General features: G+C 45.9%; 1 protein-coding gene across 1 annotated transcript in view; it reads left to right on the top strand.

Moving 5' to 3' along the window:
* The window catches only part of ano6 (anoctamin 6), a 192,095-nt gene that overhangs the window by 137,434 nt on the left and 37,912 nt on the right, over positions 1–16,749 (top strand). The window contains exons 11-15 of the mRNA XM_072485065.1: positions 1,093–1,235; positions 1,790–1,867; positions 8,849–9,074; positions 10,648–10,817; positions 16,112–16,209. Coding sequence (XP_072341166.1) covers positions 1,093–1,235; positions 1,790–1,867; positions 8,849–9,074; positions 10,648–10,817; positions 16,112–16,209 — 715 coding nt within the window. The remainder of the gene's footprint in view (positions 1–1,092; positions 1,236–1,789; positions 1,868–8,848; positions 9,075–10,647; positions 10,818–16,111; positions 16,210–16,749) is intronic.

Raw genomic sequence — 16,749 nt, 5'->3', positions numbered from 1 at the left:
CTGGAAAATTATTTCATAACTCTTTCTTTCTTTTCTTTTACCGGTACCTGCCAAGGCAATTATACAGTGCTTTAGAAAATCGTGATTCCCCATTTTCCATCGTCATGCCAGCTCTCTATAAATTTTCTTAAGTGTATTTGTTGTACATAGACCATAAGATATAGGAGCAGAATTAGGCAATTTGACCCATCCAGTCTGCTTTGCCATTCGATCATGGCTGATACGTTTCTCCTGTTCATTCTCCTACCGTCTCCCCATAACTCCTGATACCCTTATGAATCAAGTCCTATCTATCTCTGTCTTAAAGGTACTCGGTGACTTTGCCTCCACAGCCTTCTGTGGAAATGGGTTCCACAGATTCACCACCTCCTGGAATAAAAAAATCAGTATTATCTCCGTTTTAAAAGACCGTCTCTTCAGTCTAAGTCTGTGCCCTCAGGTTCTAGTCTCTTCTGCTAGTGGAAACATCTTCTCCACATCCGCTTTATCTAGGCCTCTCAGTATTCTGTAAATTTCAATGAGATCCACCGTCGTCCTTCTGAACTGCATTGAGTAAAGACCATGAGTCCTCAACCGCTCCTCATATGCCAAGCCCTTCATTCCCAGGATCATTCTTGTGAAGCTCCTCTGGACCCCCTCCCAAGGCCAGCCCAACCTTACACTTTTTCATATACTTTGGTTTATCTGTTTTCAAAGACTTTGCAGACATAACTATTCGGTTGTATCTGAGCTCTGCTAAAGGTCCTATCATTACCTTTCTATCTCAAATAATCAATCCAACCAAACTGAAGTGGATTATAATGAAATTAAATGACAGAGAAAAATCTTCCTGCAAAATAGCTGTCATTTGACAACAGCGTAACACTGATACGCTACAAGATTAAAATGCAGCAGTAACAGCTGCTTCTTGCATGTGCTGTGGTGCAACGATAATATTCGCTTTCTTTGAGATCCTACCACGTAAAACCTGTCTCATTTAGTTTGTTGCTGGATTTCAAACCTACTGCTCAACCTGTCTGTCAATTAAGTCATGTGCTGATGCCAATTCACTGATGTTTGGAAGCTATTATAATACTACATGATACTTGACAGTGACTGTGTTTTTGGAGTTCTGGAAACGCAAACAGGCAGCATTGGAGTATGAGTGGGACACTGTGGAATTGGAGCAGGAAGAACCACGGCGGCCTGAATATGAAGCAAAATGCACAATTCCCAAAAAAAATCCAATTACACAGGTAAATGAGTTAATTGAGGTAGGCTGTCAGAATTGAAATGCATGGAAGTTAACTTTCTGCAATGATTTTGCTTTCACTTTGCATTTGAGTTTATATCAGATGCATAAGTGTATACTCACTGTAGATTCATGCAAGCTACATTGTGGCCTATCCAAGACCAGAAAAAGATAACCAAGACCAATTTGTTGTGGAATGAAGAAAAATGCAATTTTTGCAATGCTCCCTCCAAACTTGACAATGCAATGAAGTCAAATGGAAGGATTTAAATTTTTAATTTGTTTTTTGCTTCTGGTTACTTGCATTGCACTGAGCAAAGTGTTTGAGTTGCAGCTGAGCAATAGAAGAGACATTCTAATAGCATTAGATCAAACGCAGTGAGGTACATCCAAACTGAAACATGAATCTATACTGTTAACTCATCTCCAATGTGTAGTCCTGAGATATTAAATCGACGCCTATCATCTGAATGACGGATTGACAAATAAATAACATGCTTTTAAATTTAAGAAAAGTAAAGAAAACAATGCATGGTGGTTCTGACTTCTCGTTTACAGGAAGAAGAGTTGGTTCCGTACTCAACCTTTGGAAAATGTATGAGAATAGTTTGTGGTGGGAGCACCGTTCTTTTCTGGGTAAGACAGCTGTGGATGCTGTTAATATTTTAACAATTTTTTTAATTACATGTATTAATTACAAGGAGGTAGGGATGTTTCAGTCAATGCGGTTCATGCTTGTGTTGAAATAATCCCTTGAAGATAGAGTGTGATATAGTCGCAAAGTTCAAAACTTTTAAACAGGAGAAAATAGCATGTTTACTATAATTGTATAAAACCAAGAGCAAGGAAGAGTAAAAATAATGAACCAACAAATCATAGGGGCTATGGCAAATGTGGTACATCAAGGCTGTTCCTGTGATAGTGCTAGTTCTTCAATGGGAGTTGTTCAATACTACTTAATCGTATATTTTAATAATTCTTTTTCAAATACTTATCCAAATTCTCAATGATATTGTGGTCGCTTCCGGTAAAGATTTGCAACTTCTGAGAGACATTTTGGGGTCAGTTAGTTTAGTTGACTAGATGGTTCGAGTGTTGCACAGAGTAATGCAACAGTGCAAGCTCATTCCCCATTCCAGCTATGGTAGTTCTTTTGGCCTGCCTCCTCATCTTACCCCTGAGTAATATTATGGCAGAAGTCATGATTAACATTCCTCGGGAAATGAGGATACCCTATACAGAAAGAGTGAGAGAGCAAGATAAAGGATACGATTCTCTGAAAAGGGAACCAAGTCCCCTAGCGAGCGAGTTTAGCCGCATGTTTCCCGGCACACTCAGTTCCGAGAAACGCATGGCTATTCAACTCGACTCGCGTTAAATAAGGGCCTGAACTTGGTACGCGTGGCCGAGGCCGCACATCGCCTGTTTTGTACAGTGGGGAGCTCCACTCGTTGGAACTTCACATTGTAGCGAGCACCTTGGCAATGCCAACCTGGCAGTGCCCATGCCAACTGGCAGTGCAACCTTGGCAGTGCCAGGCTGGCACCCAGGTGGTACTGCCAGGCTGGCACCAGCAGTGCCAGGGCACCACCCTGCCCAAAGGGCATGCAGCTGGGGGCCTCCAATCCCCTGGAAGATCCCCACGAGTGCCGTTCCATCTGTTCTCCGTTTGTGGGGCTGAATGGGGCTCGCATGAGGTCTCTGAGGTGAAGGGGTTGAATTCCACAGCCTCTGGTATCCCGGGAATCTGCACATTAGTGTGAGGCGTACTGCCTCGCTCTAATATGCAAATTGCCAAAAGGTGATCTCGTCCATTGTGCAATGCCTCACGAGATCCTATTGAATCTGGGGTGGGGGTGCATGGCGACCTGTGTAGATTGCGGGAATGGAGTCTCCTGGCTTTCAACGGCCAGGCAGTGCCACAGTGAGCTGCTTTTCGGGCAAAGCATGGCCAAACATTTGAGTGAAACTTTTCTCTTTTCCAAATTATCCATTCCCAGTTGGTGCTGTCTGCATTGTGTTTTTTCACAATACTTTCCTTTAACTGTTTAATTTTTGGTGAATAGAAAATGCTCTTAAGTGGGTAATTGGACCAAGTGAGGTGGGGGGGGGGGGGGTGCAATTAGAAGGTAGAGAGGGGGGGAGAAGGTGAAAAACAGGAAATGGAAGGAAGAGAGTTGGAGGAGGAAAGGAAAAATTAGCACAATGATGGAAGTAGATTTTGAGAAGATGCATTTACATCTATGTGCATATTTCCTTATTCATTGTTCAATGTTAGCTCATGCAACAAAGAACCATTCCCCATGATGGGATCCTGCAATATTACTTTCCTTTACTTTGTATTGGAATTGCATGCTGCTTTTTTAGGGCAAAATTCAGTATCAGTAATGGGTTTCCTAATTGATGTTACGTGATAACATTTTGAACATTGTGAGTGCCAATCGCATTGCTGCCTACCAAGAAGCATTAATAATTGTCAATTAGGATTTTTGAGGAAAAGGTGAGAGTATGAACAGGAGTGTGAGAGTCCCAAACCAGTAAAAGTAAAATTGGATGCTTAAAATTGGGAGCAAGAATGACAAGGGTTAATCCATCTTTCCTTCCTTCAGGTACCGTGCCCTAAGAGGGCATTTGTGACCATAGGTTTCCATTGGATCAGTCCAAGATAATGGCGAAGTACTGTAGTGGTTTTGCTATTGCCGTTTGCAGGTTTTGGCTGACTAGGAAATGCTCCCAATTTTACTGAACATACAGACAAGGAGCATGAGTAGCCAGTTAACCCCTCGCCCTTGCTCCGCCATTGAATAAGATTATAGCTCGGGCAGCACGGTGGCACAGTGGTTAGCACAGCTGCCTCACTGCGCCGAGGTCCCAGGTTTGATCCCGGCTCTGGGTCACTGTCCATGTGGAGCTTGCACATTATCTCTGTGATTGAATGGGTTTCTCCCCCATAACTCAAAAATGCGCAGGGTAAGTGGATTGGCCACGCTAAATTGCCCTTTAATTGGAAAAAAAGATTTGACTACTCTAAATTTAAAATAAAGAAAATAAGATTACAGCTCTCCTTATCTCAAATTTGCATCAGTGCCCCAATAACGCAATACCCCCCCCCCCCCATTGCCGACCAAGAATCAATGTATGTGGTCTCATTAGTGCCCTGTACAACTGGGGCATAACCTCCCTAATTTGTAATCAATTCTGCTCGCAATAAATAACATTCTATTAGCTTCCCCAACTACTTGCCTTTGTTCACCCAGATCCATCTGCACCTCAGAGCTGTGCAATCTCACCATTTAAATAATATGCTTCTTTGTTATTCTTCCAGCCAAACTGGACAATTTTACATTTTCCCACATTATATTCTATTTGCCAGATCTTTGGTTCATCAGCAGATTTGGCAACCATCCCTTCATCCAATTCATTTATATAAATTGTAAATTGAGGTCCCAGCACTGAACACTGTGGCACCCCACTTGTCCCATCTTACCAACCTGAAAAATACCATTTATGCCTGCTGTTCCTGTTAGCCAGCCAATCTTCTATCCATGCTAATGTTACCCCCATACTATGAGCTTTTTCCCTCCACAATAACCTTTGATATGGCATTTCATCAAATGCCTTCTGGGAATTATTAAGTACTGTACATCCGTTGATGCCCCTTTATCCACAGCACATGTTACTTCCTCAAAGAACTCCGTAAGTTGGTTAAACACAATTTCCCTTTCACTACCAAGTTGACTGCCTAATTATCTTGAACTGCTATAATTTGTTTAATAATAGCTTCTAATATTTTCTTTAATATTTGTTAACTGGCCTGTAGTTATCCACTTGCTGTCTCCCTTTTTGAAAAATTATGCAATTGGTATCTTGCAATCTAATGGACCTTCCTGAAGCTAGGGGGTTTGTGAAATTAAAACCAATGCATCAGCTATCATAGAATCCACTGCTGTCTCATGCTGCGGAGGTCCCAGGTTCGATCCCGGCTCTGGGTCACTGTCCGTGTGGAATTTGCATATTCTTCCCGTGATTGCGTGGGTTTCGCCCATAGAACCCAAAGATGTGCAGGGTATGTGGATTGGCCATGCTAAATTACCCCTTAATTGGAAAAAATGAATTGGGTACTCTAATTTTTTTAATTTTTATAAACTATTAGAGAATCTCTACAGTGCAGAAGGAGGCCATTCGGCCCATCGAGCCTGCAGCACCCCTCTGAAAGAGCACCCTACTGAAACCCATTCCCCCGCCCTATCCCCGTAACCCCACCTAACAGACACATTCCTGGACACTTAAGGAGCAGATTTATCATGGCCAATCCACCTACGCGCACATCTTTTGACTGGGAGAAAAAGGGAACACCCGGAGGAAACCCACGCAGACACGGAGAGAACGTGCAAACCATGCAGACACTAACCCAAGGTCGGAATCAAATCCGAGTCTCTGGCGCTGTGAGGCAGCAGTGCTAATCACCGTGCTGCCGTGTTGCCTCTCAACTATCTCCAGATGAAAGCAAATTACTGCGGATGCTGGAATCTGAAACAAAGACAGAAAATGCCAGACAATCTTAGCAGGTCTGACAGCATCTGTGGAGAAAGAACGTAATTTTGAGTCTGGATGACAGTCAAAGCTAGTGAGAATATTTATGAAAGGTCTTACTATCTGTCTTTATATTTCTTGATAGCTTTCCCTTGTACTCTAATTTTTCCCTCCCTACTAATTTTTTAGTCACCGTTTTCTGTCTCTTATATTGGCCGGGATTCTCCGCTATCCGGCGGGGCGGGCCGTACTGGCGCCGAGGAGTGGCGTGAACCACTCCGACTTCGGGCCGCCCGGAAGGTGCGGAATCCTCCACGGGGGAGGATTCTTCCCGCCAGCGGGGTTGGCGCCATGCCAACCGGCGCCGAAGGGCCTCCGCCGGCCAGTGCGAGTTGGTGCATGCGCAGGAGCGCCAGCGTTTACTGGCGTCATCCCAGCGCATGCGCAGGGGGGTTCTTCTCCGTGCCGGCCATGCTGGACCGTTGCACGGCCGGCGCGGAGGGAAAGAGTGCCCTCAGGGCACAGGCCTGCCCGCGGATCGGTGGGCCCCGATCGCGGGCCAGGGCACCGTGGGGGCACCCCCCCCATGCCAAATCCCCCCCGAGGACTTTGCAGGCGGCCCGCAGAGCCAGGTCCTGCCGGTACGGATCTGGTCTAATTTACGCCGGCGGGTCCGGCCGAAAACAGGCGGCCACTCGGCCCAACGCGGGGTGGTGAATCGCCGGGAGGGCCGCTGCCAACGGTCCCCGACCAGCGCGACGCGATTCCCGCCCCCGCCGAAAAGCCAGCGCCGGAGAATCCGGCAGCCAGCGGCGGGGCGAGATTCACGCCACCCTCCGGCCGCCCAACGTGGCACAATTATATGCTTTTTCTCTAAAGTTTGATACTATCTTTAACCTTTCTCGCTACATACAGATGGTGAATCCAGCCCTTGGACTTGGACTTCCATCCTTTGGAATGTATTTCGTGCATTTTGAAATATCTGCTTAAATGTTTGCCACTGCGTCATTGACCTATCTCTTAACCTAATTTGCCAGTTCACTTTAGCCAGCTCAGCTTTCAAGCCCTCATATTTGAATTTATTTAAGTTCAAAAACAGAGGGCGGAATTTTATCTTTATTATGCAGAGTGTGGCAGCAGGTGTAAAATACGGTGTTTCCAGCCACTTTCTCTGCTTTGTTGGTAGGAACTTAGTGAAAAAATTATGAAGGGGCGGGACCCCTAACATCATGTTAGCAACTTGCTTTTTAGCCAGCAACCGAGATTTTCAAAGATCTGGGGCGGGATTCTCCGACCCCCTGCCGGGTTGGAGAATGGCTGGGGGCTGGCGTGAATCCCGCCCCTGCCGGTTGCCGAATTCTCCGGCACCAGATATTCGGTGGGGGTGGGAATCGCGCCGTGCCGGTTGGCGGGCCCCCCCCGGCGATTCTCCGGCCCGCGATGGGCCGAAGTCCCGCTGCTGGAATGCCTGTCCCGCCGGCGAGAATCAAACCACCTCTCTTACCGGCGGGACAAGGCGGCGCGGGCGGGCTCCGGAGTCCTGGGGGGGGGGGGGGGGGGGGCGGGGGGCGATCTGCGGGCGGGCCTGTGCCGTGGGGGCACTCTTTTCCTTCCGCCTTCGCCATGGTCTCCACTATGGCGGAGGCGGAAGAGACCCCCTCCACTGCGCATGCGCGGGGATGCCGTGAGCGGCCGTTGACGCTCCCGCGCATGCGCCACACGGCAAAGTCATTTCTGCGCCAGCTGGCGGGGCACCAAAGGCCTTTCCCGCCAGCTGGCTGGGCGGAAATCAGTCCGGAGCGGGCCTAGCCCCTCAAGGTGAGGGCTCGGCCCCTCAAGATGCGGAGAATTCCGCACCTTTGGGGCGGCGCGATGCAGGACTGATCCACGCCGTTTTTGGCGCCGGTCGGCGGACATCACGCCGATTGCGGAGAATCCCGCCCCTGGTACTCTTTTTAAAGGCGGCCCTGCTGCACAAAAGTTAGAACGGGAAACCTCCCACCCATGCAACACCCTCAGCACTGCCAGTTCCAAGGGCATGACCCCCCTCCCCCCGGGCCGAGTGGTGCACTCACTTGAGCTCCTCTAGGGGCGTATGTCTGCCAGGTGCAAGCTGTGGGATGACCTGGTCATCTAGGAGGGCAGGTGCTGAAGTTGGCCTAGTGAGCAAGCCAATCAATGTGCTACCCACGTTATAATAAGATAGCATGGGCAGTCGGGTGAGAGTGTGCAGGCCATTCTTTTTAATCTCGACAGAAGTATAAGGGGAATGCCCCTAGACTATCACCACCATTTGATTCCACTCCACCTGCCTGACAAAACCTTACTCCCCTCCTCCCCTGTCCCAACATTCCAAATCTCTCCCTCCTTCCTGCGCTCCCAGATCCCTCTCCTCCTGCCTTATTAAAACCACCAGGTTTGGGCTGCCATGGTCCACTTCAGGTTTCTTCCTGCAGTCCTGACCGAGCGCACTACAGAGCTCTGGCACTGTTGGGCAAGGGCCGGCAATATCCACTTGAGGGTGCAAGTCCCACAGTTAACCAACTTAAACTGGGCAGCACGGTAGCATTGTGGATAGCACAATTGCTTCACAGCTCCAGGGTCCCAGGTTCGATTCCGGCTTGGGTCACTGTCTGTGCAGAGTCTGCACATCCTCCCCGTGTGTGCGTGGGTTTCCTTCGGGTGCTCCGGTTTCCTCCCACAGTCCAAAGATGTGCAGGTTAGATGGATTGGCCATAATAAATTGCCCTTAGTGTCCATAATTGCCCTTAGTGTTGGGTGGAGGTGTTGACCTTGGGTAGGGTGCTCTTTCCAAGAGCCGGTGCAGACTCGATGGGCCGAATGGCCTCCTTCTGCACTGTAAATTCTATGATAATCTATGAAAACCTGACTTGTTCCCTCACATATAGGCTTCTGACCAACTTTATTTCTGGCGGGGGGTGGGGAAAGCAGTTCACCAACACTCCTTGAATAATGTACTTTGAAAGTCCAAATACCTAAAGAATTCTGAGTAATTGTACAATTAATTTTCTTTAGGCTTCATTATACTTAGATGCTTTTTTAAAAAAATCAATATTCTTCCAGATCTCGCTGATTATTGCTTCAGTGGTTGCCATCATAGTCTATCGCCTGGCTGTCTTTTTTGAGTTCTCTGTCAGAATGCGTGAAAAAATAAATGACCTGGAACCTATCAAAGATTATGTGACTCCACAGATGGCCACTTCTGTTACAGCTTCTCTCATCAACTTTTTGTTCATTATGATTTTGAATATACTTTATGAAAGAGTCGCAATATGGATCACAGACTTTGGTACGTTAATTTTTCAATATCAGTAATAGTGAATCAAAATATAAAATATTTTAGCCTGTAAGACAAATCTTACTTGTGATTAATACGGTCAACTGTTTTTAAAATGGCCTAATAGCCAATTGCTTAAATGTTTGTTTAGAAAATATTTTATTGAAGCATTTATAATTTTAACAATTTTACACATCAAATTTTCAACAAAAAGAAAAACACAACCATATAACCAAACCCCCCCCCCCGAGCACAAGCCCCAGCCAACATGGCTTATACAAACAGTGCCACCTCCCCAATCACCCCTCCGTTGGTTCTCCTGCCTTACTCATCTCTCCCATGCTCCCCCCCCCCCCCCCGGTTGATAGCTTAATTCTTCTTGAAGAAGTCAATGAACAGCTGCCACCTCCGAGCAAACCCCTACAATGACCTCCTCAAGGCGAATTTAATTTTCTCAAATCTGAGAAAACCTGCCATGTCGCTAACCCACACCACTGACTTCGGGGGCTCCGAGTCCCTCCACCCTAGTAAGATCCGTCTTCGGGCCACCAGGGAGGCAAAGGCCAGGATGTCGGACTCTCTCACCCCCTGGGCTCCTGGGTCTTCCAACACACCGAAGATCGCCACCTCTGGACTCGGAACCACCCTTTCCAAAATCCCCTCAGCCTCGGACACGCCCAAAACATATGGACATGGTTTACATGACCCCCTGCACAGCGCCCGCACCTATCCTCCACCTCCTCAAAGAACCTGCTCATCCTGGCCACAGTCATGTGCACCCTGTGGGCCACTTTAAACTGTATCAGGCTGAGCCTGGCACAGGTCAAGGATGCATTCACTCTCCTCAGGGCCTCCTCCCATAACCCGGCCTCTAACACCTCAGCCAATTGCTTAAATTAATCAACAATATGCCAGCATGCTTGTTGTGCATGTGTGATTGTAACTATGTGTGCAGTGTGCCATTTAAAACACAATGCCAACTTGACTCAATTTGCTTAACATATTGATTGCGAAAGCATATACCTGCATGGTTGCAATGCTGAAGATATAAAGCTCTGTCCTGTTGAGTGTCAGCTTGCCGTTGTTAGTTGTGCTTTGTCTCCGTATCAGAAAGTTATGATTCTTTTTTGTTTATAAATTTAGAATACCCAATTCTTTTTTTCCCAATGAAGGGGCAATTTATTATGGCCAATCCACCTAACCTGCAAATCTTTGGGTTGTGGGGGTGAAACCCACGCAGCCACGGGGAGAATAGACAGTGACCCGGGGCCGGGATCGAACCCGGGTCCTAAGCGCCATAGGCAGCAGTACTAACCACTGTGCCACCATGCCTCCCCGAGAAAGTTATGATATTTATGTGCCGAACGTATGTGCAGAATGTAATCAGGCACTCAATCCTGGCTATCCATTCAGATCCATGTTACGGCTGCCATCAGATGATGGTAGGTTTAGTTTCCTGGGAGGTTGCAATCAGATGCATTGATCACCCAAGCTTTTCTTGCTTGTACTATGCTTTCTCGTATAAAAATATACATTTTTAAACATTTTTAGACATCTCTGATCGATTCCCTCCTTTCTCACTCAGAGCTTCCAAGAACACAGACAGACTATGAAAACAGTTTGACCGTGAAGATGTTTCTCTTCCAATTTGTCAACTATTATTCCTCCTGCTTCTATATTGCTTTCTTTAAAGGCAAGATTGTAGGTTATCCTGGAAAGCCGGTTTACTGGTTAGGACGATTCAGAAACGAAGAGGTAATAAGAAGTATCATGCAACAAAACATTTATTCAGAATGTTAAAGCTTGTATTTACTATTAATATTTTTGCATTTAGGTTATGGCAGTTGTTTACATTACTGAACTAGCAATCTACAGGTAATGCACTAATCATGTGGAGAATATATGAGCTCAACTGCCACAGCGACTATTTGGGGATTTAAAATCCACGCCGACTGTTCATTATTATATCTTTTATTTCTAGAAGCTCTATTCTGTCCTATAGTTTGGATTCCATTCTTTTTTCTATTATCGATGTTAAGCTGACTGTCTATAATTTGTTGGCACATCCTGTCCCCCTTCTTAAACATAGGAATTACGTGAGCTATTTGACAGTCCTGTGGCACAATACCTTTTTCTAACAAATTATTAAATGTCCCTCTGCTATCTCTTAGATTTCTATAAAATATGTGGATGTAATCCATCCAGACCAAGGTCTTCAACCTCTCTGAATTTAATTATTTTGTTCAATGCACTTTTTTTAACACACTTACTCATTGCTCATTTTATCATTCAATATCATATATATCTGTTCAAGCTCCCCGATAAATAGTGAAGTGAAATAATTATTGATTGTTACCTCTGGTATCAACCTATTTATCCTTTAACAGTCCGATTCCCATCCTGGCCTTAATGTTTTTAATAATGTGGCTGTAAAATATTTAGCTTTTTTATGTTCCTTAATAGTTTAATTTCTGAGTTCCCCTTTGCCTTACCACTTTTCTTTGCTTCTATCCTAATCTTTGTATTCTCGCTGATCATTCATTCCACTGCTGTCTATGTATTTAATGTTTGCCTATTTCCTAACCCTCAGTTGTTCCTTTATGTCTTTATTCATCCATGGAATGTCACAAGCTTTTGATTTGTCCTTTTTAGTGAAATGTATTTTTTCTGCACTCGGTGCAACATCATTTTAAATGTTTCTCAATGTTGTTCTACAACCTTGTTTACCAATATTGTTACCCATTTTATTTTTCCAGGTTTTATTTTCAGCCTCTCAAAATCGGCTTTTCTCCAATCGATTAACTGGTTTTCATATTATTGCCACTACTGCCTAGGTGTTCCTTTACTTTTACTTCACTTAGCTGCCCTGGTTCATTTCCCATATTAGACCCATTGTCAAATCTTCCCTTGTTGGGGTTTTACATATCAGGTTAGAAGATGTCCTGTACACATTGTAGAAACTTAATTCCCTTATCGCCTTTAGCAACCTCTTCTGTCTATTAGTACCAGTGTAGTTAAAATCATCCATAATTAATAGTCTATGGATTCTCCTTTTCAGAGACTAAGGGCTGCGCCAGAAAAGAAGCTCGCCACGGCACAGCGTGGCCAATAAAAGCTGGGAGACCCCGCTCCCGGGATCTACCCAGCTCTCGACGCCTCGCGAGATCCAATGCAATCTCGCGAGATGTTCCTGTCCATTGTGGGCGGGATTACTTTTTGGCAAATCTGCATATTCGAGCGAGACAGCTAGTTTAACTCTAATGTGCAGATTCCCGAGGTACCTGAGGCTTTGGAAATCATGTGCGGCGAGACCTGGGTGTCCTTGTGCATCAGTTGCTGGCGTGAATTGTTGCTCTGTTTCTCTGGTTCTAAATATGGCGATCAATGTGGTCGCCATCCTTAATCCTAATTATGTTTGCTTTAGAGTCGCCAGGTATCTCTCGATACCGCCACAAGGTTCAAACCCGAATACTGATCAAAGAGCCAATACACCAGTTAGTTAGTTCAAAGTCAATACTATTTATTTACACACACAGTAATATCTACTTATGCACAAAGTACTACAAACTAAACTATCTCGAACGCTAATGCCTATACTTAACTTCGGGTGCCCACTCAGCCAGAGGAACAATGGCCGTTGTTCGGATTTGAGGCTGTTGGGTTCGAACAGGAGAACAGCTAAGGTCGTCCGTCTGGTAGCGAGCGTTGACCTTGGACTTACTTGCTTCTGGTGCAGCTGGTGGACGGGTCTCTCCGCTTTGAAAGCCAAGTCCAAGACATCGATTCTCACTCAGGGGTTTCTTCTTATACCCGGAGGGGCTTGGCGCGCTTTTGGGCGGGCCTTAAACTTGGCCCCAATTAATTAGGCCGTATCTTGATCACTGGTATTGATCTTGACCAATAAAGGGGTGGGTGCCCTGATGGCTGGGCGTGTCCTAGGTGGCCGTTGGCCTGGCTTTGTTTACGCTTTCGGTTTGGGGAACTGGCGCTGGGGTGTCTGGAGCTAGATCGGTTACTTGAGTGTCTTTCCTTTGTTCCCGGAGATGGGCCACCAATATGTTAAATGACCTACAGTTTCAGTCTTGTCTGGGAGCTGCCTTCTCAATACGCATACAGGTTCTGTGTCTGCTTGCTTTCTTAACATTGTCCATAGTTCCCTACATTCATTGCGAGCATCCATTTTGTATTCTGGAAGTGGCCATCCCAGATGGCTACAGAATTCATTTGGATCCTATTAATAGGATGCAGATGAAGACCCAACCGGAATCGTAAACCCTCTGCCCAATCATTCACGGTTAGATTCTGTCTTGTTGAAGATTGGTCATTGCCATGCACTTGCAGCGTGACTGTTACTTGCCACTTGTCAGCCTCAGCCTGGATATTGCCTAGGTCATGCTGCATTTGGACATGGATTGCTTCAGTATATGAGGAATCACAAATGGTGCTGAACATTGTGCAGTCATCTGTGAACATCCCCACTTCAACCCTATGATGGAGGAAAGTCATTGATGAAGCAGCTGAAACTGATTGGGTCTAGGATACTATCCTGAGGAACTCCTGCAGTGATGTCCTGGAGCTGAGGTGATTGACCTTCAACAACCACAATCAGCTTCCTTTGTGTTAGGTCTGACCCAATCCAGCAGGGAGTTTCCCCCCTGATTCCCATTGACCAGCTATGACTCCTTGATGACATACTTGGTCAAATTCTGCCTTGATGTTGAGAGCAGCCTCACCTCTGGGGATTACACTCTTTTGTCTATGTTTGAACCAAGGCTGTAATGAGGTCCCGACCTGAATGAACCTGGCAGAACACAAACTGAGCATCAATGGGCAGGTTATTGCTAAGCAAGTGCTTCTTGATAGCACTATTGATGACCCTTTACACCACTGATGATCAAGAGTAGACTGCTGGTGCGGTAATTAGCCAGGTTGGATTTGTCCTGCATTTTGTGGACAGGACATAACTGGGAAATTGCCGGCTAAATGTCGGTCTTGGAGCTGTACTGGGACAGCTTGGCTACAGGTGAGGCAAGTTCTGGAACATACATCTTTAGTACTGCTGAAATGAAAATGAAATGAAAATCGCTTATTATCACAAGTAGACTTCAAATGAAGTTACTGTGAAAAGCCCCTAGTTGCCACATTCCGACGCCTGTTCTGCTGCCAGAATATTATGAGGACCCAAGCCTTTGAAGTATCCAATGCCCTCACCTGTTTCTTGATATTATGTGGAGTGAATCTAATTGGCTGAAGACTGGCATCTGTGATGCTGGGGACCTCCGGAGGAGGCCAAGATAGATCATCCATTCGGCATTTCTGGCAGAAGATTGTTGCAAATGCTTCAACCTCGTCTGTTGATCAGTTGATGTCTGAGCGCCTTTAAAATATAGTGGCCGGTTATGATAGCATGAGCTGTACAGCCACACACAATATCAGAAACCCCTCCGACTGAATAATTAATTAGGCCAGCGTCACGCAATCCCCACAAACCTCCACAATAGGAAACTCTCCCCTTTTCTGCCCCTGCCATAGGTTTTATCCTGCAGCATTAATTCCTAAGTTCAGCTTATTGATTTCTAAGATCCTCCCCAAACCCAAATCCTATTGGAATTTTTCTCGTGCGTCCTATAGTGAGAAGCTGCTTTTTGCACTGACCCCTTTTTTACTTTCCAATATATTTGGATACAATGCCTTTAATCCGTTTTTCATTAACTTAGTCATAAGCCTCAGGTGTTTAATGCATGTTCCTTTTTCATATTTGGAAAGTACAGACCATACTCCAATCTAACGCGCTTGCAAAACCCAAATCAAAACATCTATTCAATATGATTCTGAGCTTGGGCAGCACTTGCTGAACAATTCAAAATGCACTAATAGCTACACTAATAACCAATTTAAAATAATCAGTTGGGCTCCTGTGTCTCATTTACATTTATTAGCAACAACATACATTTATTACGCAGGGACCCATTCTCCGCAAACTAAAGCCTATGTTCAAGCCTTGCACTTTTTTGGAATTACCCAGGACATTGGGGAGACTATGGGCAGGATTCTCCTGCAATCGGTGGGATGGCCCGACGCTGGCGCCAAGAACGGCGCGAACCACTCCGGCATCGGGCCACCTGGACGTTGCGGAATCCTCCGCACTTCCGGGGGCTAGGCCCGCGCCCGAGGGGATGGCGCCGTGCCAACCGCTGCCGAAGGGCCGCCGTGGTCCCGTGCATGCGCAGAACCGCCAGCGTGTTCTGCCACATGCGCAGAACTGCCGGCGTGTTCTTGCTCATGCGCAGGGGGTTTCATGGCACAGGCCCACCCGCAGAATGGTGGGCCCCGATCACAGGCCAGGTCACCATGCGCCCCCCCCCCCCGGGGCTGGATCCTCCCACACCCCTCCCCCCGAGGACTCCGGTAGATGGCCGACCGGCCAGGTCCTGCGTGATGGCGGCGAGACTGGCCGAAAATGGGCGGCCGCTCGGCCCATCAGGGTCCGGAGAATTGCCGGGTGGGGGCGGGGGGGGGGGAGCCGCTGCCAACGGCCCCTGACCAGCGCGCCGTGAACCCCGCCCGAAAACCGGCGTTGGAGAATTCGGCATCTGGCGTCGGAGCGGCAGGGTGGGATTCGCGCTGCCCCCCGGCAATTCTCCGACCCAGCGGGGGTACGGAGAATCCCGCCCATAGTCTCCATTGTTTTCTTTGTAGCAATTATTCAACCAATGAGAGTCGACTTGGCAACCAATCAGCATCCTTTTCTCCTGTGGTATAAATTGTTGTCATCATTTGTAATTTGGCATTCTTGCTTTTGACCTTGTGAGTGCAAGATGTTCCCCTTTTCAGCAATGTTAAAGTTCTGCTCTACCAAGCGACTGTTTGTATAACGTTTCTTTTCAGGATCAATTTTAAAATGCACATAAACATAAAATAAGTTGCTTTGTTTCACAGAGACTCTTGAGATATATTTTCTCTGATACTTTCATTAAATATTTATTTTTAAAGCTAAAGTAAACTGCTCAGCAAGGGAATGGTTAACTTTTGCTTTGTGAAATTCGTAGTGTGACCCAGGAGGCTGCCTTGTAGAATTATCAACCCAACTGCTGATTATAATGGGAGGAAAAGCAATATGGAACAACGTTCAAGAAGTTCTTATTCCGTAAGTTAATGCGCTCTTAAGTGCAAATGGTTATAGAAGTTTACATTGTAACAAAATATTTTAACTATAGCAGCAGTTTCTATTTATATAGCACCGTTAACATAATAAAGCATCCCAAGGCGCTTCACAGGAATGTTATTTTGAAAAATGACACTGAACTGCATAAGGAGATCTTGCATCAGATGACCAAAAGCTTGGTCAGAGAGATGGGTTTTAAGGAATTTCTCAAGGAGAAATGAGAAGTAGAAGACTCAGCAAAGGATCTTCCAGAGTTTTGGGCCCAGGCTGCTGAAGGCACATAGCCTCCAATAGTCAAGAGATTAAAATCTGGGATGCTCAAAAGGACAGAATTAGAGAAGTTCAGATATTTCAGAGGTTTGTGGATCTGAAGATTACAAAAATAGAGGGTAAGGTCATGGAGGGATTTGAAAATAATGATGCAAATTTTAAAGTAAAGACATTGTTTTACCAGAAATAAATGTCAGTCAGCAATTGAAGAAATAAAAATCAATGTTAACTAAACATCTTTACTATCTAGAC

The sequence above is a fragment of the Scyliorhinus torazame genome, chromosome 19 (assembly GCF_047496885.1).
Source record: "Scyliorhinus torazame isolate Kashiwa2021f chromosome 19, sScyTor2.1, whole genome shotgun sequence".
Taxonomy (NCBI): domain Eukaryota; kingdom Metazoa; phylum Chordata; class Chondrichthyes; order Carcharhiniformes; family Scyliorhinidae; genus Scyliorhinus; species Scyliorhinus torazame.
The sequence above is the reverse complement of the archived record's forward strand: the minus strand, read 5'-3'. Positions and strand labels throughout refer to the sequence as shown.